The following is a 20,834-nucleotide window of genomic DNA, read 5'->3' as shown; positions in this document are numbered from 1 at the left end:
ATCCCCATTCTATTTTCAGGTGGACCCCGGTGTATAACAGTGTGCTTTTGAGAGTGTTGAGAAATACCACTCAGTGTTTGGGAAAATTGATCTTGGGGATGCAGACACCATGCCCATTGTCATCTGGTGACAGAGCTGGGGCCAGACCCTGGGCCTCCCACTTGAGCCAGGCAGGCTGCCTGGAGGAGGTGGGCCTGCCGCCAACATGGCCACGAACGGCAGACCAGGCAGGGGGAGGCACCTTCTCTGAGGGCGCCTGCAGCGCGTGGGTGGGAACAAAGCCATGCCAGAACCCCAGACCTTAGCTCCTGCCAAACTTGCTCATGCCCCACCCAGCTGGGACCTCAGGACCGTCCTCACGGGTGGGCAATGGAAGCTCCAATGAGGAAACTGAGGCTCCGAGAGAGGCGCCGCTCAGAAGTGGCAGTCTGGGAGACTCTCAGACCTGGAAGACTCAGCCCAGGTCTGGGTCCCTCTGGATCTGCAGGCAGTGATCCCTTTGCCCTTGTCTGACCTTCCTCACCCCGGAGTGGTCCCCTCATCTCCCTCTCAGCATCACCTGGCTCGGCCTCAGGTTTCCGGCCCTCCTTTTGCCTATGAAAACCGCTGTGCCCCTCCAAGTCCTCTCCGCGGCAGCTCGTGCTTGCCTCGGCAGCTGCCTCTGCCCAGCATCTGCCCGCCCCGTCCTGGACCTGCCTTCAGGTTCCCCCTGCCGCTGCTGGCTGGAGTCACGGTGGGGGCTGGTCCTTGGAAACAGCCTGGAACCTCTGCATCCCTTTGGCAAATTCTGAGCCGTGTCTTCAGCCCTTGACTGAGAAGCCGGACAACTAACCTTTCTAGGTGTCCTTGCTTCCTTCACATGCACATTCTCGCTTCTCCCTCACATCTGTTCGTGTTAGCCCCACTTCACAGATGAAGGATTTGAGGCACTGGCGACCCGTGAGTTTGGGCCGGGTCATTCTGTGCTGTGGATCTGTCCTCTGCAGCCTCCTTGACCTCTGCCTAGAGATGCCAGTGGCTCCCCTGTCTCCAGACATTGTCAAGGAAGGAGGTAAACCCATGCCCCAAGGAGAGTATGGGTAGAGAGGGGCTTGTCCTGTAGAAGGAGACACCCCCACCCCACCCCCCAGGCCTGAATGCTTTCTGTCCATCCCATTGACACAGATACTAAGAAGCCTGCTTTTGACACTTGTGCTGCTTTTGCCTGCTTTTGCTGTCCCCAAGCCCGGAAATGCGCTGTAACTGGCTGAGTATGCCAGTCCTACTGGCAATGCTGGTGCAGCTCCCACGCCCCTGTGATGCCTCTCACTGGCTTGAGAACTTCAGGGCTGGAGGAACCCCCTCTATCTTTTCCAGACAAGAATGCTGAGGCCCAGGGAGAGGGGACCTACCCAGCCACTGACATAAGTGGGATCAGAGTTTGAACCCAGGCATCTGACTTCAGTCCAGCCATCACCATCAGCCCCATGTGCTTCAATCACCAAAGGGTCTTCGTGTTCCTAGAAAAGTCCTCTTTCCTCTTCCTAAAGTTCTGAGACAGTTCACACGTCACCCTTCGTTCTGCATCCACATGTCGCCTTGTGGTTTTCATGTGCTCTTGCTGAAGCCTATGTAGGGACACCAACCAGAGGAATTACCAAAGTCTTCCAAGCATCATTACCCTCCCAGTCACACACCTCCAGCGACGGGAGGCTCACGTCCTCAGCTGTCTGGATCATTGCAGTCCTCCTGTCTGACACTTTGTTAGTCTACTCCTGAGAAAATCGCCCCCAATGGGTTCATTCTGACCCACCTGCTGCATTGTGCGGCACAAACCAACCTCACTGCAGAAGGCATCGGCCGCCCTCCTTCCCCCTGGAGATGGCTTTTCACCGTGATTTACTGAAGATCTCACCCTGAGCCGCCAACTTAGAGCTTGAGAAATACCTGGGCTTCTTGGGGAGGCTAGTCGCTGCCAATGCACTTATTGAAAGTCTGATTATTTGGTTGTAAATCAAGTCATTTGGCTCAGCGGTGTTCACATCTAGATGTTTGTGCTCTGTAACCTGCTGCATGTGTCTTTGGCTTGTCCCCCTTGACTGCGATTTCAAAAGGTGTGTGACCGCGTAAACCCCTTCCCCCAGCTCCCTCGGCCCCTAGAACGTCTCAGCTGGAAGGGGCCTTCGTGCCCCCCACCCCTTGCATGGCACAGTTGGGGAACCCCACCACACGGCTGTAAGACTCAGGAAGCCCTGCTGTCCTCTCACTGCGATCCAGGCAGGCTGCTTCTCCCTCTGCCCCTTGGTGCTCTTGCAGATAATGTCAGCCCTGCCTGCTTCTTTGTGAAACCACAGGTTGGTCCAGTCACCGACCAAGGGCAGCAGTGGTGATCACGTGGGGCACATTTGTTCTGCCAGGCTCCCAGGCCCCAAGCAGGGAGTTCATAGCTGGTGCAGGGCCAGCCTGCACGCGGAACTTCCTCAGGAGATGTCACCCCAGTGCCTTTCCCCTGAAGGCCCCCATCACTGGAGGTCTGGGTGGTTTCTCCGACAGCAGCCCCAGGGCTCTCCTTGGAGCATGCTTCTCTGCAGACACAAATGTTTCTGGAGAGGCTTGCTCACAGGTGTGATGAGGAGGAAAAGCGTCTTCTCTGTAGACATCTCCCTGGAGGTCAAAGAGCAGATGTGCTGAATCAGAGCCATCTGCTTGCAGACGCAGCATTGCCGCAGGACGTACCTGTCTTGTGGGCCCCGAGGTGCCCATGGAGGCACACAGCCTGCTTCAGCCTCGGTTTCCCCATCTGTCAACAACGGTAGTTACACCAAGCAGCGTGTCAGCCTTGCCACAGGCCTAAATGAGATAGCATGTGGCAGAAGCTTCGTGCATGGTGGGGCTGAGCCTTCATTCTGCAGGGTCCCAAGGACACCCCTGGATGGTCTTGAGCTGAGGGACAGTGTGCTGGGGCATCTCCGTGAAGACAGCAGCTCCCCAACCACCTTTCAAAAGAGGTAAACCTGAGATCACACCTCTGAGCATGGACTCCTATAACCAGGTCCTACACACGAATCCCAGAGGACAATTTCCTGGACATCTCCCACATAAATATTATATCAAGTATTTTTTAAGTCATTTCATCATGAAAAGAAGCGATTTAACATAACTATTACCCAAGATTCTTCATGAAATATGCATCAAGCAATTAGGTCTAAAAGCGTGAGGTGAGGCCTCGCACGCTGCTCGGGCCGGCAGCTGCGGGCTGAGTGATGTTTTATTAAAGCCCGTGATTATGAGGTGAGGTGGGGCCTGTTATTAGGCCTGACGCGCCGGGCACGTTTGATGATCCCGCTTATACAAGGAGGTGCTTTTTGTGATGGTAATGAGCGATCTGAACGCCCTGACAGCCCCAGCATCCCCGGCCTCCACCAGCCTTACAAGGCTCATTAGACAGGTCACCCGCTGGAGACACCCCTAATTGTGACTTAGCTCTCTCAGGATGTCCTATCAAAGGAGACAGGGCTGATGCAGGAGCTTGGCTGAGGTGGCAGCCTGTCTGAGCTCCCCAGGGACCCATGCCTTCTCAGAAGCCATGATGGGGAGGTGGCCGGGCCAGGAACCCGGCCCTGGGCGCGTGGTCCCCAGGCTACTTCTTGCTCCTACAGCCCCACACACCCCTGTGCCTGCTGGGTATCCGATGTACCCTCCCTTCTCCCTGAGAATTTTAATCTTGTGCTGGGTTTCCTCCTCTGAGTTGGCAGTTATTAAAATCATCCCTGGCAGCTGTTTTTAAATCTTCAGCTGTTGTTAGGTGGCATCTCACTCGTGGGGACCTTGTGACCGATCAGGATATATCACTGCAGCACACCTCCTGGGTGTGTGTTGACAAGGCTCTGCCCAACGTTTGCATTAAGTCGGGGTTTGACAGATTGTCTCAGAAAGAAAGCCCCGCTCACCTCTCGAGGCCCACCAACTCTGTGTGACGGTCCCTCCGTGGCTGCGGACTCCACCGGTCGGGACACACCATCCCTGGTCCCCGGGACGGCCGTTCACTGCCAGCCCCTCTGCTGCTCTGAGCCACTGTTACCGCAGGGTGGGTGCCATGGGAACGGAAGCTGACAGTCAAGAAGTCACCTGCTCAGGGTCTGATGCCTCTCACCCGCCCCCCTGCCCCCGGCTGGCCTCACGGGGAGTGTTGGGGGCTAGGTTGGGCCCTCTCCTGGAGCTCACGGTGCTGAGGTCAGGAGCGTGGGTTCTGGGAAAGGCCCCCAGCGGGGGAAGCAGCAGCAGCTGATGGCTGCGTGACCCCCAGTCAGCTACCTCCTATCCTCCCAGCTACCTCCCATGTGCCCAGCTTCAGTGCTGGGCACATGGCCTGGCTCACAGGAGGTGCCGAGGAAACATCAGCCCTGAGAGCCATCCAGGCCAGCGCCCTGAGAGAGCGGGACTGGAGGCCAAGGGCAGCAGAGGAGGGAGCATGAGGCTGACTTGATCCCTTCCTGCAGGAAGCCCTCACCTCATGGGCAGCAGATTATGCTCACAGACGTGGAATCTAGGACCTTAGGCCTAGAAGCGCCCTCAGAGGCCATGCAGTTAGCCTTCCCGGGTCCAGTGTGGGTAGAGACAGAGCCCAGTAGGGCCCAAGGAGAGCCTGAGTCCAGAGAACCAGAGTGCAGTGCATGAGCCCAAGGGGAAGGGCCGTCCTGCAGGGACTGCAGCCTGAGGGCCAGCTCGTGGGCCTTTCTCCCTCTGCCGGGGACAGTCACAGGCCTGAGTTCTCTGCCGTGAGCTCTGAATTTGGTGACTGCCTGCCCCCTCAGCATAGCCCATCTCAGGGTTATAAACTAGTATGTACTGAAATACCAGCATCAGAGGAAAATCCAGTGGGCCTGGAGAGTGAGGAAGGACTGCGGGAGGTCCCAGTGCCCGCCCACGTGTGTTGAGATGGAGACACTGGTGTGGAGTTCCGAGTACGTGGTGACCTCGAGAGCCTTCGGGCTGGGCACAGAGGAGCTTCAGCTTCCTTCTCTGGCTCTGCACCCCTGTGTTAGCATCCCTGCCCACTTCCCTCACTGAATGTTTTCAGAACAACTGGTGTGAAAATATCCTATTAACCCACGAGTTATTTTCTTTAACCTCCTTAGATACTAAATTGGTTCCCCTAGCGACTTCATACTGCAATGCCATGAAAGCTTTGGTGTTCAGGCCAGCTCACAGCTAGTTGTTGAGACCTAACACATCCCGTGCTTTGCAGCACCAGCTGTAGAGCCCAAAATATCACCCAGGCAGAGGGCATGACATGTCCGAGTCCACACCCACCCACCCAGGTCACTCACCTCTGCTCCAGCCCTGTTGCCCCCATGCCCACCCACCCCTTATCCAGGTAAAACTGAGCACATGGCCTCCAAGGCTGCAAGGCTTCTTAACTGTCCCCGGTTTTATTAGCCATACAATTTCAGCCCTGCATTCAAGCAGTTACAGACTCTTCTTGGCCAGCACAGATTTGCCATCTCTCCATGGAGGTGGGTAGCAGGTAGCTGAGTCTTCGACTCAGAGGGAGTTGCTCGTATTTTAATGCACGCACCGGCTTAAGCAAGTGCGCCTCCTGCTTCTCAGATGAGGCAATTCTCCAGTGAAATGACCCTTCACTGAGGAGCAGAGCTTGCCACAGGCTCTGTAATTAGAACATTGTCAGCCTTTAAAAATCTTGATTTAAATTTCAGTTCTTTACAGGAATTATTCTCTCTTGAAACATAATTGCTCTCTGAACGATTTCCTTTAAGCCGAGGGTGACATCTCTAAATACATTATTATGAGCAGATGTATTACTCAGTGCCTGCACTTCATTAAGCATTTGCTCTGCCCATTTGAAAATGGTCCTGGAGTCCAAATTGATGCATTAATAGAGCGGGCACCGGTAAGCGAGGAGAACCCAGTTCTGGATGGAAGAGATGCGGGAGCAGCTGAAACAAGCAGCAAAGCTCAGGAGGGCTGCAAGCTGCACGCCCGCGTCCACGCAGCGCTCTCGGCCTCGCCTGGGATGGGCTTGGTCTGGAAGCCGGCCCCTAGGGCTGCTCACAAAAGATGGGCTCTGGAGAAGGCGCAGGTCAGAGCCCCAGCTTTCTCACTGACACAGTAAATCTGGACGGTGTCTTGGAAACCAAGCATCCACAGGTGTGGCGGCCAGGCCAGGCTTGTAGCTGAGAGAGCAGGGGATGGGCAGCCTGAGCAAAGGGGGGTTAGCTGGGGGTCAGTGACCGATGTGGTCAGAGTCCTCGGTGGGACGTGGGGAGGTCCACGTGGGCCAGGCGGACGCGGCGCCCCACCCAGCACGCATGTCACGGGCTCAGGGCTCTGCTTTGATCCCCGAGGAACCACCCACTGCCCGTCTCAGCAGATGCCAAGCATGGTGGGCACAGAGCCTGCACCCTGCTCTGGAGCTCCCAGGGGGAGCGAGAAGATGGATAAGCAATCACAGTTGAGGAGGGCCAGCGCTGGTGGAGGCATTACCTCCCTGGTGCCTTGGAGGAAGGAAGGAGCTCTGCCAGTGGGAACTTGGAAGACTTCCTGGCAGAGGAGACATTCAGACTGGGCCTTGGAGGAGGCAGGCAGGGTTTACTGAGCAGAGAGAGGAAGCACGCAGAGAAGGCTGCCGGCGTTGGGGCAAAGCTGGGGAGCACACGGTCTCCCCGCATTCCATTGGCTACAGCTAGTCACGTGACGACAGTGGGTGCAAGGGAGGCTGGGAAATGTAGTCTCAGGCTGGGCAGCCCCTTCCTGCTGACAGTTCCATGTTATTGAAGGGAGAGCATCAGCTTTTTGGAAACAGTTCACCCCTCATCCTGCCACACTCTGTTTGCTGTCGGTAAACTGGGGGTGTAGCCCCTGCCATGCCCACTTGTCAGGGCGCTGGGGATGTAAGCATGCCTGCTGGGCCAGGCTTAAATTCTCTGCGTCAGTAACAGGGAGGGGAGCCTCGTCTGGGGGGCCGCTTGCTTTCCCGAGGACGTCCCTCAAGTCCCCTGAGTTGTGACGACGCTCCTGCAGCCGTGTCTGCTGCTAGGACTGAGGGGCTCTCGGGTGCGGCCCGCTTCAGCTGGGCCTGGGCCCCATTCCCGGCTGGGAGAGGGGCAGCTCGGGGCTGTTTCTCCTGTGTCCCAGGCAGCAGGGAGTCTTCCGCACCTCCACGGGAGGGCGGCCAGCGGGAGAGCTCTCTCGGGTAACGAGTGTGAGTTCGTGACTCACTGGCTCGGAGCAGAAGCCAGAGGCTCCCTGGGAGCCGCCTCCCCGCGGGACCCTCGGCCCTCCCACCGCCTCCCTCCTCCCGGGCGGCGCGGCCGCTCTGCGGACCCTAACCGGCCTCTGCGCTTTGTTCACAGGAGCAACCAGGGCTTCATGCACATGAAACTGGCCAAAACCAAAGAGAAGTACGTCCTGGGCCAGAACAGCCCCCCGTTCGACAGTGTCCCGGAGGTCATCCACTACTACACCACCAGGAAGCTGCCCATCAAAGGCGCCGAGCACCTGTCCCTGCTCTACCCCGTGGCGGTGCGGACCCTGTGAGCCCGCGCCCCGCGGCCTGCCACTTCGTGTCGTGTGTATGGTACTAGCGCACCACTGCATGTCTTAGAATGCTGTCGCCCTCGCGGGGGCTGGAGAAGGCCCGGACAGAGGCCGAAGGACAGCCGGCGCGCCGCCCAGCCCCCACCCCACCCCCTCCTCGAGTTTCTGTGAATTAAAATATTTGCAAATCCAAAGAGATGCCTTCCGGGATGAACAAAGGCGAGCAGCTCCGAGGGGCGGGGCGGCAGCTCCCGGGTCGCGGCGCTTTGTTCCCCGGCCGTCAGGAATTCGCACCTGTGTCCCGGGCGCGGTGTTTCCCACCGGGGGCCCCCCTGGCGCTGGGAGCCGAGTGCTGGTGTTTGGAGAGCCCAGAAGGCCCCGGAGTCCCACCTCCCTTCTGGTGTGTGTGCGCGCGCACGTGAGCACATTGGTGGGAGAACACGACCACGCACAGATGTAAGCCCACTAATCCACTTTCAGTCACTCAGTGTAATCACTAGGAGATCTCCAAGGGGTCGTTGTGCAGTAAAAAAAGGATTCAATTATTTATGAATAGGGTGTGTAAATAAAATAGTCGTTTAATATATATTCTTATCCCTTTTTTTTTTTTTTTTTAATATACTGCAGTGGGTCTCTGACGGGGGCAAGTGATTACCTGCGAGTTTCATTCCCAGAGCAAGGTGCAACTCCTCTGGACACGTGGGAAGGAGGCAGAGCCCCCAGCTCAGGGCAGAGGGCTTTTCTTTGCCCCCTTGAGAGTCACCCTGCAGGAAGGGGCATTCAGGCTCCAGCAGTGGTAGCCTCCAGTGTTGATCCAGCATCCACGCGCCCTCTTCTGCATACCACCACCCCGTGATGGCGAGTCTGTGTTAACCCCACAGGCACACAGCACCCAGCAGTCCATAACGCGCTCTCCCCATTAACTGGGGTCAGGGCCAACCCAGGAGGCACTTCACGTGTGGGGAAAGGGAGGCTCAGAGGAGGGTGATTTGTCCAAGTTCACCCAGTCCACAAGCAGAGGAGACTCTGAGCCAGTTCTTTGTCTCTTGCTGTCACCCTGCTCCTGGAGGAAGGCAAATCCTGACCTCTCGGGGGACATGGGGTCCTCTTGGTCATCTGCGCTGCCTCCACACAGATGGGAACATCTGCACACACACCCCCACACTCCACCCCCATCTTGCCCCTGCCCTTCACAGGGGCCAGATCCTTCTCATACAGAGCAGACACTCAGCGAGGTTGCTCCCTTTCCTTTTCCCCGACCCACCCACCACCATACCACAGTTAAATGCAATGGAAGAAACAAAAGAATCTCATGGAATAGCATGAAAGGCATGGCTTTCACCTACTGAAGGAGGTGCGAGGGGTCCAGATGCATCACGAGCTTCAGCACCTTCACCAAGCACGTGTCATCCTGCCTGCCAGTGGGCTAAGAGGAATGGAAGTCTGGTCACCATCGTCCCCACTAGGAGGGGGCTGAGTCCAGTCTGACCATCACCAGCACTGCCAGGCCTTCGAGATGTTCCCAACTCACTGTCCAGATGAGAGATGGAGGCCTCATGAGAGGAGAGGACTTGCCCTGGCCGCCCATTAAGCCAGTGCAAAGCAGGACTGGAAGCCGTGTCTCTTTAGGTGTCTGGTGGATTTTAGCAGGCTATGGCCAAAGCTGTTCCCTCAGCATCTGCTTCCTGCCCAGTTCAGCCAATCAGGTCAGTCTCCGAGTCCTTGTCTCAGTCCAGGCAGCCCCAGCCCCTCCCATCCATGAATCCCGCAGGCCCACGCACCTCATGGTTGCCTCATTGCCTGTGACCTGGGCCTAGTCTCCAACACCTCAATCCTGAGCTTTCCTTTGCTGTTTCCAAAACATCCTTTGAGGCTACAGTACCTAGAGTCACGTTTTCCTCTTTTTTTTCCCTAGTGAGTGAGAAAATGAGTGAAGTGTTGGCACTTGTCCAAACAGAGGTGCCAAAGGAGACTGGACCCCTAGGACCCAGTTAGAGATTGGAGACGGGGGAGGTAGCCTGCGGAGCAGGGCGTCGGGATGAACCTCACAGTTGCCCCTCCACCAGCAAATCCAGATTTCTCCAGGGCCCTTCCTAAGAACCACAGGTCAGGCATTGCAGGAGCCCAGGACCATCCTCAATGAACAGACTTCAGAACAGACTTCTCCTCAGAAAAGGCTCCGCCCCATGGTCTGAGGGAAAACAAGAATGTTTCACTCTCTGTTTTTGCCTTTACTCTTTTAAGGGATTCCTGGGCCCTGCCTCCATCTTCCTGACGTTTCCCTGGGAGGCCCAACCTCCAGCTCCCCTTGGGGACTGAGGTCGGCAGAGGAGCCAGCTTACAGGATGGGAGCCGCTAAAAGGAATTTTTTTCCTTAATTTTATGAACCTCTCCCTCTTCTTCCTCTAATTGTGACCATTTCCTCTGGCGGCGTGTATTCATGTTTTCTTGGACATCTAACAATTGAAACAGCTTTTCCCTTTCAGAAACACTCACATTCAGGTTATTGGCGTTGGTTTGGGTTTTGTTTTGCCTTTTTTTTTTTTTTTCATCTGCTGCCAATTAATGAGGGGGAAAATGAGCTGGATTTCTTAGAGGGGGGATAAAAAAAAGCTCCCTGCCACACAATATCCCGCCTCAGCATCTTGTCTCAGAGCACAGCCTCCAACCCCTAACAGGCTGTGTTGCTCAGAGCCACAGGACTGTTGGGTTTTTTTTTTCCCCCTTTTCTTTCCCTCCATTGCTGGCTTCATTATTGACCATAATGGCCCAGCCACTTCAGCAGTGATGTCCTTGAGCACCGAGGAGTCAAGGCCTTTTGGGCAGCCCCTCCAGAACAAGATGGCGACCCAGAAAGGAGGCTTTGTGGGGAGAGAGGGCCCACCTGCCGTCAGGAGACAGGCTCACAGAGCAGCCCTTCTAAAGAAAGAGGTGAAAAGGCCCCTCTTCAGAAGGCCGGGCCAATCCCAGCTGAGCTGCGCCTCCCCTCCCAGAGCGGCTCTGGTGGGCAGGCAGAGGGCCATCTTGATGTAGCTTCCGGCGGGGGCCCGGGAGCCAACAGGTGGGGCCCCTGGTAGGTGGTATGCTTCTGCAGTTACAGGCCCCGCAGCTTGCCTTTCTAAAGATTCAGAGCACTGAGCTCCGACCGGCTCTCCAGCACACGCTCAGGGCTGATGTCATTGATCAAGGGCCCGGCAGGGACAGCCAGCCAGGCTTACCCTGTGTTCGCACAGACCCCAAGGACAGTGCCTGCGGAAACGGGCAGATAGGGCAGGCTGGCGGCTGGAGTTGGCCCGTCGCTGCCCGTGCAGCGTCCTGGCGGGCTCAGATGGTCATCCAGCAAGCTGCCACGTCTGTCCTTTTACCTGCCCCCAGCGATTGCCGGCAGAGACAAACGGGGCAAGTTGTCCAGTGGAACCAGCACAACCCAGAGCCCAGACGCAGGAGCACCTTCCAGAACCCCACAGAGACCCACTCAGGCACCCCTGGGCACCGACGGCCCCCAGCCTCTCCCCTTCTCCTCGGGGCTGTTGCGTCACTGCCAGGAGCCTCGTGCCCACCGCCTCCTGCTGAAAGTGTCCTGTAAAGATCTAACTCTGTGTGATGAGCTGTATGATAATGCATTTTTAATGTGAAGCTTTTAATATACACGTGTTTTGTTTAAACTGTACCTCACTGAGCCTGCATGTTTTCTTTCTTTCAAATGCAAACGTGTGCCCGGGGTCTAGTTTGATTGCCTTCTTCTTGCAGAAGTTGAAGTTCTGCCATCATTCCCCAAAGATGGATCGTTAAGGAAAAAAAGGAAACTTCCTGCTTCATAATTAGGAGGAAGCTAGAGCCCTAATGAGCTTGTTAAGTGAAAACAAATTAATTTGTTCAGCAAACATTTGTTGAGTCCTCAGGCCTGGTGGATACAGAGAACAGAACCCAAGCCTTGCCCTCAGGAAGTTTCCAGTGTGGAGGGGAAACGGGAACTACACGTGATGCAACAGAGGCGGGCCAGGGGTCGGGGGCAGATGAGGGGGGACTGAATCTGCAGCACTCAGGCAAAGTCGGCCTTGGAGGACAGTCAGGAGCCTGAAAGCCTGGTATTCCCAGCAGAGGGAGCAGGTGGGGGGTCCCGGTGTAGCGGAGCCTGCAGAGTAGGAGATGGCGAGGCCTCTGGGCCTCTGAGGGCTCATCACTTGGAGGCAGGGAGAGGGGCGTTCATCGCTTGCGGCAGGGAGCCATTCTTGGTCTTCCTGAGGACGGAGAGATGCTGGCCCGCTGAGGGCTTCCCCGGCGGCTCGGCCAGTAGAGAATCTGCCTGCGGTGCGGGAGACCCGGGTTTGATCCACGCGTCAGGAAGATCCCCTGGAGAAGGGAATAGCAGCCCGCCCCAGTATTCTCGCTTAGAGGATTTCATGGATAGAGGAGCCTGGCGGGCTACAGCCCATGGGGTCACAGAGTCAGACACAGCTGGGCGACTGACACTTCCGCTTTTTGCTCTCTGGGGAGAGGCCGGTCGGACAGACGGGCATACAGTCTCCCGCTGTCTGTTCCCGAGTCACGATCACATGTCGTCCTTATGCAGCCTGAGCCAGGGAGGCCCGGGTCTGCAGCCCCAGCTCCTTCCTCCGTCGCACTCAGCAGCTGAGGAGGCGCAGGCCCTCCGCGCCGCCCGCCGCCCACCCCAGCTCGCCGGGAAGCCTGCTCCGCTGTGGAGGCCCGCCCGCCCGGCCGCGGGGACTCCCGTCTCTCCCGCCCTCCCGAGGGTGCGGCCCTCTGCCCCCCGCAGGCCGCTTCCCGCACCGCCGCCCCCAGGCTCAGGCCTTGATTCCACACTCCATCCACAGGGCCAGCTCCTGAGCCCGTCGAGCACGCCCCTCCCCACCACACACACACACGCACGCGCACACACACGGCTTACACACGCACACACGGCTTACACACACACGCATGGTTTACACACACACATGCACGGCTTACACACACACAGTTTACACACACACGGCTTACACACACGCATACACACGACTTACACACACACACGGTTCACACACACACGCATTGCTTACACACACACACGGCTTACACACACACGCACACACACGGCTTACACACACGGCTTACACACACACACGCACACACACGGCTTAAACACACACAGCTTACACACACGCACGCACACGGATTACACACACACACACGGCTTACACACACACACGGCTTACACACACGCACGCACACGGATTACACACACACACACGGCTTACACACACGGCTTACACACACACACACACGCACACACACGGCTTAAACACACACAGCTTACACACACGCACGCACACGGATTACACACACACACACGGCTTACACACACACACGGCTTACACACACGCACGCACACGGCTTACACACACACACGCACGGCTTACACACACACACACACGCACGGCTTACACACACACGGCTTACACACACGCATGCACACACACGGCTCACACACACACGGCTTACACACACACGGCTTACACACACGCACGCACACACACGGCTTACACACACACACACACACACACACACGCACACACGGCTTGCTGTGGGCGGCCCACGTTCACGGGAGGGCGAAGCCCCGGCGCGTTCCCGGCCCGACACTGGCAAACACCAGCGCTCTGAAACCAGGGATGTTTCCTGAAGAGAGGGGCAAATGTCTCCGGCGGTCACGTCTGCCTGCCTATTTCATGTTTGGGGGAGTCTTCCAATTTCTATTTTGGTTCGGTTTAGCAGACACTGAGGCTAAAACAGGGCCAGGGAAGAGCTGGCGAGGAGCAGGAAGGTGAGGCCAGGTAACGCGCTCCCTAACCGGCCGACAGCAAGCGGCGGCCGCCCGCCGCCCCGCATCTCTGCAGCGGGCCCGGCATGGAGCGCCGGAGGCTGGCGTTCAGCGGGCAGGGGGCCGCCCAGCGCCGCGCCGCGGGCCCGGCTCCGCAGGCCGTGGGTGTGGGGCCGCCGCCCTGGCAAGGCTGGGGCAGGAGTTGTTCCAGGAGAGTTTGTGAGCCAGCTCCTCCCCTCTCCCCCGTCCTGAGTGGGAGCGCCCCGGCTTGCAGCGACTAGCATCATCTCTGGCTTCGGGGGGCGGTGGTGAAGGGACCGGGAGCCGACGGGGCGGCAGGGCGTCACCAGTGTGGTTTCGGCGCCCTCGTGTGGTTCTCTTCAGCATCGCGGCCGGTCTCAGCGGGAAGGGAAGGCAGCTGCAAGCCCATTGGCCTGTTACAGACAGAACCTGAAGCCCAGGCTCCTGCTTTCCAGCTGAGCGACCTGAGCACGGTGTAAAAAGCTTCCATTTTCCCCGCTGGAAAGTGGCGTCAGAAGAGAGCTCACGGGGTTATTGCAAAGATTATACGCAGTGTTGGATAAACACCGCTCACGTGTCTTAGCTTTTCTCAACCTACAGACAGCGTCAGCTAGGATGAGAACAAGGCGTGCTTTCTGCAAAGGCAGGGGTCATTACAGCCACAGAATTTCAAAGGAGAGGATCTGGGTTTCTAGGGAGGCTTCCTGTAGGAGGTGACAGAGGAGTCCGCTTTACCAATCAGAAGTGCCCCAGCACTACTGAACATCATGAAGGATCAGGCCTCAAGATCCTTTTTCTGTCCGGATTGAAGTCCAGAACTGCTCTCTTCATCCCCCTACCTCTGCATCTTCCGCTGTCTCATCTTTATGCATTTAAATTAATGCTCACATACTATGTTACTTAAATAATAAGCAGCTGTTGTGTTTACCATTTAAATGATTATCACAGCTGTTTATTTCAATATTAAACCTATTTATTGTCTTTTCTGTTTAAGTATCAAATCCATGCAGTGTCTTGACTGTTTATTAAAGACATATCATGTTCATTATTTGTCTGTCTCCACCCACTAGCATGTGCATGCCACACAAGCGGAGGTCTGGGGGAGCTCCTGACACATAGTAGGTGCTTAATAAGTATTTGTTAAATGACATAACGATGATAAAAGTTCCCACATATGGGGGGCTTGCTGTGTGTGCCCCACACGCTGTGCACACACACCGGTCTGTGTGTGTGAGAGCAGGAGGTTTAGACGGTGAAGTGGCTGTGAGGAAAAGCAGAAGTCAGATTTAGTGGTGAGGGCCCTGTGTTCCTCTGTACTTCACACCCCAGAGCAGAGTCATAGCCCAGAGGTTAGCAGGGTCTAGAGGGAAGTACGGGGCTTCCCAGGTGATGCTAGTGGTAAAGAACCAGCCTGCTGACACAGGAGACTTAAGAGATACGGTTCAATCCCTGGGTTGGGAAGATCCCCTGGAGGAGGGGGATCCACTCCAGTGTTCTTGCTTGGAGAATCCCCATGGACAGAGGAGCCTGGCGGGCTGCAGTCCACAGTGTCGCAAGGAGTCAGACACCACTAAAGCAACCTTGCACACACGCAGACAGAAGTACAGTCCCTTCTTCCCAGGATCAGGAGAGAAGGGTGACATTTGCAGCATCAGGTGACACAGTCCCTGAGCCTCCTCTGCCTGCTCCATACCTCACGTGAAGGAGAATGAGCCTCTGTCTTGCTGGGTCTGCCGTTGGGGAAGTCTCCTTCGGGGAAGGAGAAGGTGGGCTCAGGAAGGAGCCTCCTTCTAAAGTGGGGATGTCGAGGCTCTGAGACAGAGCAAGCTTTGCCCCAGATATGCGACCAGGAAGTGGTAGGTCTAGGACTCAGACCTGGGTCTGCTGCTCTCGCAACGTGCCACATCTACTTCAGTGGGTCCCACCTTAGCCTCATCATACGGTTCACTCAGGCCTCTTGTAAATTACAAATTCCTAAGCCCTTCTTCCGGGAGAGTTTGAGCCAGTAGGTCTTGACGGGCACCAGGAGCCTGTGTTGGTAACAAGCTACTCGGGTGCCTCACGATTAGCGCGTCCTGGGTGAAGGGCCAGTCTCCTCGCTGCTCTGCAGCTCACCACCCGTAGATTCTTCCCCAAGTGCCAGGCACCAGCTACTCAACAGTGCTTCTGTTCTCAGAGACGGTGGGAGGTGGGGCCGCCCAGCCTCACCTCTGGATGCCTACTAAACAAGCAGGTCACAGGACTTCCCTGCGCACACAAATTACACAAAAACCAGAGGGGATAGCTATCGCGTCACTGCTTGGAAAATTCAAAGACTGTTGTGCAAATGTTTGATGTTGTTCTATTGACTCGGCCCTTGCCAGATAGAAATGTGTTTGTATTTCACAAGTATGTGTCACTTAGATACAAAGTAAGGTGTCCCAGGATCCCACCCCAAGGTCAACAATGTTCTGAGCCCTGAAGGCTACCAGGGGCATAGGCTCTGCTCAGAGATGTGACTGGGAGAAAAGCAAAGCTGGGGGACAGGGATGAGATCAAGGAGAATGAGAAGCCTGCTGTCTCCTTCCTTACACACTCCTTCCTGTCCCATGCTTTTTCTGGAGCCCACCTTGTTTTAGAAGCAAGATTCGATGCTGCAAAGAGCAATATTGCATAGGAACCTGCAATGTTAGGTCCATGAATCAAGGCAAATTGGAAGTGGTCAAACAGGAGATGGCAAGAGTGAACATTGGCATTCTAGGAATCAGCGAACTAAAATGGACTGGAATGGGTGAATTTAACTCAGATGACCATTATATCTACTACTGTGGGCAGGAATCCCTTAGAAGAAATGGAGTAGCCATCATAGTCAACAAGAGAGTCTGAAATGCAGTACTTGGATGCAGTCTCAAAAACGAGAGCATGATCTCTGTTCGTTTCCAAGGCAAACCACTCAATATCACGGTAATCCAAGTCTATGCCCTGACCAGTAATGCTGAAGAAGCTGAAGTTGAACGGTTCTATGAAGACCTACAAGACCTTCTAAAACTAAAACCTAAAAAAGATGTCCCTTTCATTATAGGGTACTGGAATGCAAAAGTAGGAAGTCAAGAAACACCTGGAGTAACAGGCAAATTTGGCCTTGGAGTACGGAATGAAGCAGGGCAAAGGCTAATAGAGTTTTGCCAAGAGAATGCACTGGTCATAGCAAACACCCTCTTCCAACAACACAAGAGAAGACTCTAGGCATGAACATCACCAGATGGTCATGAAATCAGATTGATTATATTCTTTGCAGCCAAAGATGGAGAAGCTCTATACAGTCAGCATGGACTGTGGCTCAGATCATGAACTCCTTATTGCCAAATTTAGACTTAAGTTGAAGAAAGTGGGGAAAACCACTAGACCATTCAGGTATGACCTAAATCAAATCCCTTATGACTATACAGTGGAAGTGAGAAATAGATTTAAGGGACTAGATCTGATCCTGATGAACTATGGACGGAGGTTCATGACACTGTATAGGAGACAGGGATCAAGACCATCCCCATGGAAAAGAAATGCAAAAAGGCAAAATGATTGTCTGAGGAGGCCTTACAAATAGCTGTGAAAAGAAGAGAAACAAAAGGCAAAGGAGAAAAGGAAAGATATTCCCATTTGAATGCAGAGTTCCAAAGAATAGCAAGGAGAGAGAAGAAACCTTTCCTCAGCGATCAATGCAAAGAAATAGAGGGAAACAATAGAATGGGAAAGACTACAGATCTCTTCAAGAAAATCAGAGATACCAAGGGAACATTTCATGCAAAGATGGGTTCGACAAAGGACAGAAATGGTATGGACCTAACAGAAGCAGAAGATATTAAGAAGAGCTGGCAAGAATACACAGAAGAACTGTACAAAAAAGATCTTCACGACCCAGATAATCAGGATGGTGTGATCACTCACCTAGAGCCAGACATCCTGGAATGTGAAGTCAAGTGGGCCTTAGGAAGCATCACTATGAACAAAGCTAGAGGAGGTGATGGAATTCCAGTTGAGCTATTTCAAATCCTGAAACATGATGCTGTGAAAGTGCTGCACTCAATATGCCAGCAAATTTGGAAAACTCAGCAGTGGCCACTGGACTGGAAAAGGTTAGTTTTCATTCTAATTACAAAGAAGGGCAATGCCAAAGAATGCTCAGACTACCGTACAATTGCACTCATCTCACACGCTAGTAAAGTAATGCTCAAAGTTCTCCAAGCCAGGCTTCAGCAATATGTGAACCGTGAACTTCCAGATGTCCTAGCTGGTTTTAGAAAAGGCAGAGGAACCAGAGATCAAATTGCCAACATCTGCTGGATCATCGAAAAAGCAAGAGAGTTCCAGAAAAACATCTATTTCCACTTTATTGACTATGCCAAAGCCTATGACTGTGTGGATCACAATAAACTGTGGAAAATTCTTCAAGAGATGGGAATACCAGACCACCTGACCTGCCTCCTGAGAAACCTGTATGCAGGTCAGGAAGCAACAGTTAAAACTGAACATGGAACAACAGACTGGTTCCAAATAGGAAAAGAAGTACGTCAAGGCTGTATATTGTCACCCTGCTTATTTAACTTATATGCAGAGTACATCATAAGAAATGCCAGGCTGGAGGAAGCACAAGCTGGAATCAACATTGCCAGAAGAAATATCAGTAACCTCATATATGCAGATGACACCACCCTTATGGCAGAAAGTGAAGAAGAACTAAAGAGCCTCTTGATGAAAGTGAAAGAGGAGAGTGAGAAAGTTGGCTAAAAGCTCCACATTCAGAAAACTAAGATCATGGCATTCGGCCCCATCACTTCATGGCAAATAGATGGGGAAACAGTGGAAACAGTGGCTGACTTTATTTTTCTGGGCTCCAAAATCACTGCGGATGGTGATTGCAACCATGAAATTAAAAGATGCTTGCTCCTCGGAAGGAAAGTTATGACCAACCTAGACAGCATATTAAAAAGCAGAGCCATTACTTTGCCAACAAAGGTCCATCTAGTCAAGGCTATGGTTTTTCCAGTGGTTATGTATAGATGTGAGAGTTGGACTATAAAGAAAGCTGAGCGCTGAAGAATTGATGTTTTTGAACTATGGTGTTGGAGAAGACTCTTGAGAGTCCCTTGGACTGCAAGGAGATCCAATCAGTCCATCCTAAAGGAGATCAGTCCTGGGTGTTCACTGGAAGGACAGAAGCTGAAGCTGAAACTCCAGTACCTTGGTCACCTGATGCGGAGAGCTAACTCATTTGAAAAGACCCTGATGCTGGGAGGGATTGAGGGCAGGAGGAGAAGGGAGCGACAGAGGAGGAGATGGTTGGATGGCATCACCGACACAATGGACATGGGTTTGGGTGGACTCTGGGAGCTTGTGATGGACAGGGAGGCCTGGCGTGCTGCCATTCATGGGGTGGCAAAGAGTCAAACACGACTCAGCAACTGAACTGAACTGAACCCTGTTTTAAGTCCTAGTTATGTTTTGTGGGTCACCTCTTCCAGGTAGCCTTCCCTGATTGCAGCCAGGACATTTTCATTCTTCTATTAGCATTCACAGTGCTTGGTATATGTCTGTTTCAAGCCCTGATCATTTCTTGTTAAGACTAAACCCCAATTTCCTCTCCGGGCTGCATTCCTGAGCCCTGCCACTGAAGAATTCAAACTTCAGGTTACTGTTATGGGTCAGGATATCAGTTTAGAGCTGTTGTTCCCCTAACGTGTCTACAAGGAGCCACCTGAGGCGTGTGTTTGAGCTAGAGAGGCCAACATGACTCTCCCCTGGAAATTCTGGTTTCACAGTGCATCTGCCAGGATCTAACTTGTTAATCTGTAAAATGCATACGAGGCACAGAGGACAGCCCTGTGAGGGAGCTCTGTGTCAGGCAGCAAGGTCAGGAAGAGCAGCAGGAAGCCTCTGCATACGCTGAGCCGTGAAGGGTGAACACAGCCTTGTCATGAAGCAGGCAGAGCCTCTGAGGAGGAGAGGACAAAATGGACATGGCTCTAGGACAAGTCAAGAATGCAGGGAAGTGAAACTTCAGCGAAGGGACCTAGAAGTGGCTGGCCCGTGGCTGGAGCCTGGGGATGTGCAGGGGAGTGGCCAGAAAGGGAAAGAAAAGGCACTGACCCCGTGCGAGGGACAGAGCCGGTGACCTCATCTGGGCAGAGCCTCTCAAGGTGGCCAAGGCTCCACTGACGGCAGCTTGCGTAGAGCTGTTTCTGTGGACAAAAGGGCCCATCACTGCACTGGACTCACTTCTGGGAAGCATTTTAATGGGAGGGGGAGGTTCAACGGGGAGTAGAGGGTGCTTAAGCAAAGACTCATCTGCAACACTCCCATGGCCCTTTTTCCAAGAACCCAGACCCTCTCCACCAGCATTTCACTTGGGGAAACACCCTTTTTGCCAAACACTGAGTCGGAGGGTCAGAAACGTCAGACAGCTCTGCCCTAGTAGAAAAGCGAGCCGCCTTCACACATGATTGTCACATAAACAGACATTAGAAGTGCCCCAAACTGTGTGCGATGGGCAGGGCGCGGGCAACCATGCCTGCCCAGGTTAACAAGACATGCTTTTCCAGGGAGAAGGCAGAGGGCCTTAAATGGTTAACATGTTTGACTACTGAGAGTCAATGATGAAAGAGGGAGAAAGGTTTAAGAAACAAGGGCTTGCAACACTGAGAGACTGCGCAACACCGAAGCAGAGGAGGAAGCTAGAGATGAGGTGGGCGGACAGTAAAGCAGCAGGACCCCGAGAGCCCACAGGCCAAGCTGAGGAGTTTGGAGTTGTTGCGGAAACCAGATGGGGCCCTTAGAAGTTTTTAAGCTGAGGAGTGGGAAAATCAAAACTGGGTTAGACACAAGGAGCCTAGCCTGACGCTCTGTGATGACCTAGAGGGGTGGAGTAGGATGCGGGAAGGAGGCTCAAGAGGGAGGCTATAAGTATGTATATTTATATACATATTTATAGCTGATTTGCATTGTTATAGGACAGGAACCAATACAACACTGTAAAGCAATTATCCTCCAATTAAAAAAATTTTTAAGTGAAAAAAATATGAAAAAGAGATGATTTCTCCATCAGATGGGCAGTATTCTTGGGCTTCCCTTGTGGCTCAACTGGTAAAGAATCCACCTGCAATGCGGGAGACCTGAGTTTGATCCCTGGTTTGGGAAGATCCCCTGGAGAAGAAAAAGGCTACCCACTCCAGTATTCTGGCCTGGAGAATTCCATGGACTGTATACTCCATGGGGTTGCAAAGAGTTGGACATGACTGAGGACTTTCACTTTCTCCATCAGACAAAATAACATAAAATACCATCCAAATAAATAAAAGAAAACCATTAAATGATTAATATTTGCAACCTGAAAAAAAAAAACTCGGTTAGAGGATGTTATCTGACAGATGCTGTGGAAGCTGGAGGTATAGAAAATACTTTAAGAGACTGAAGAAAGAATACAATGGGT

General features: G+C 53.8%; 1 protein-coding gene across 1 annotated transcript in view; it reads left to right on the top strand.

The window, feature by feature from the left end:
* SHB (SH2 domain containing adaptor protein B) overlaps positions 1-11,171 on the top strand; it is a 135,797-nt gene extending 124,626 nt beyond the window's left edge. The window contains exon 6 of the mRNA XM_065908160.1: positions 7,353-11,171. Within this exon, the coding sequence (XP_065764232.1) occupies positions 7,353-7,536 (184 nt within the window). The 3' untranslated portion in view covers positions 7,537-11,171. The remainder of the gene's footprint in view (positions 1-7,352) is intronic.
* The last annotated feature ends 9,663 nt before the right edge of the window (positions 11,172-20,834 follow it).

This window comes from Muntiacus reevesi, chromosome 17 (genome assembly GCF_963930625.1).
Source record: "Muntiacus reevesi chromosome 17, mMunRee1.1, whole genome shotgun sequence".
Classification (NCBI taxonomy): Eukaryota; Metazoa; Chordata; class Mammalia; order Artiodactyla; family Cervidae; genus Muntiacus; species Muntiacus reevesi.
Note: the sequence above shows the minus strand (reverse complement) of the source record. Positions and strands in the feature narration are given on the sequence as shown.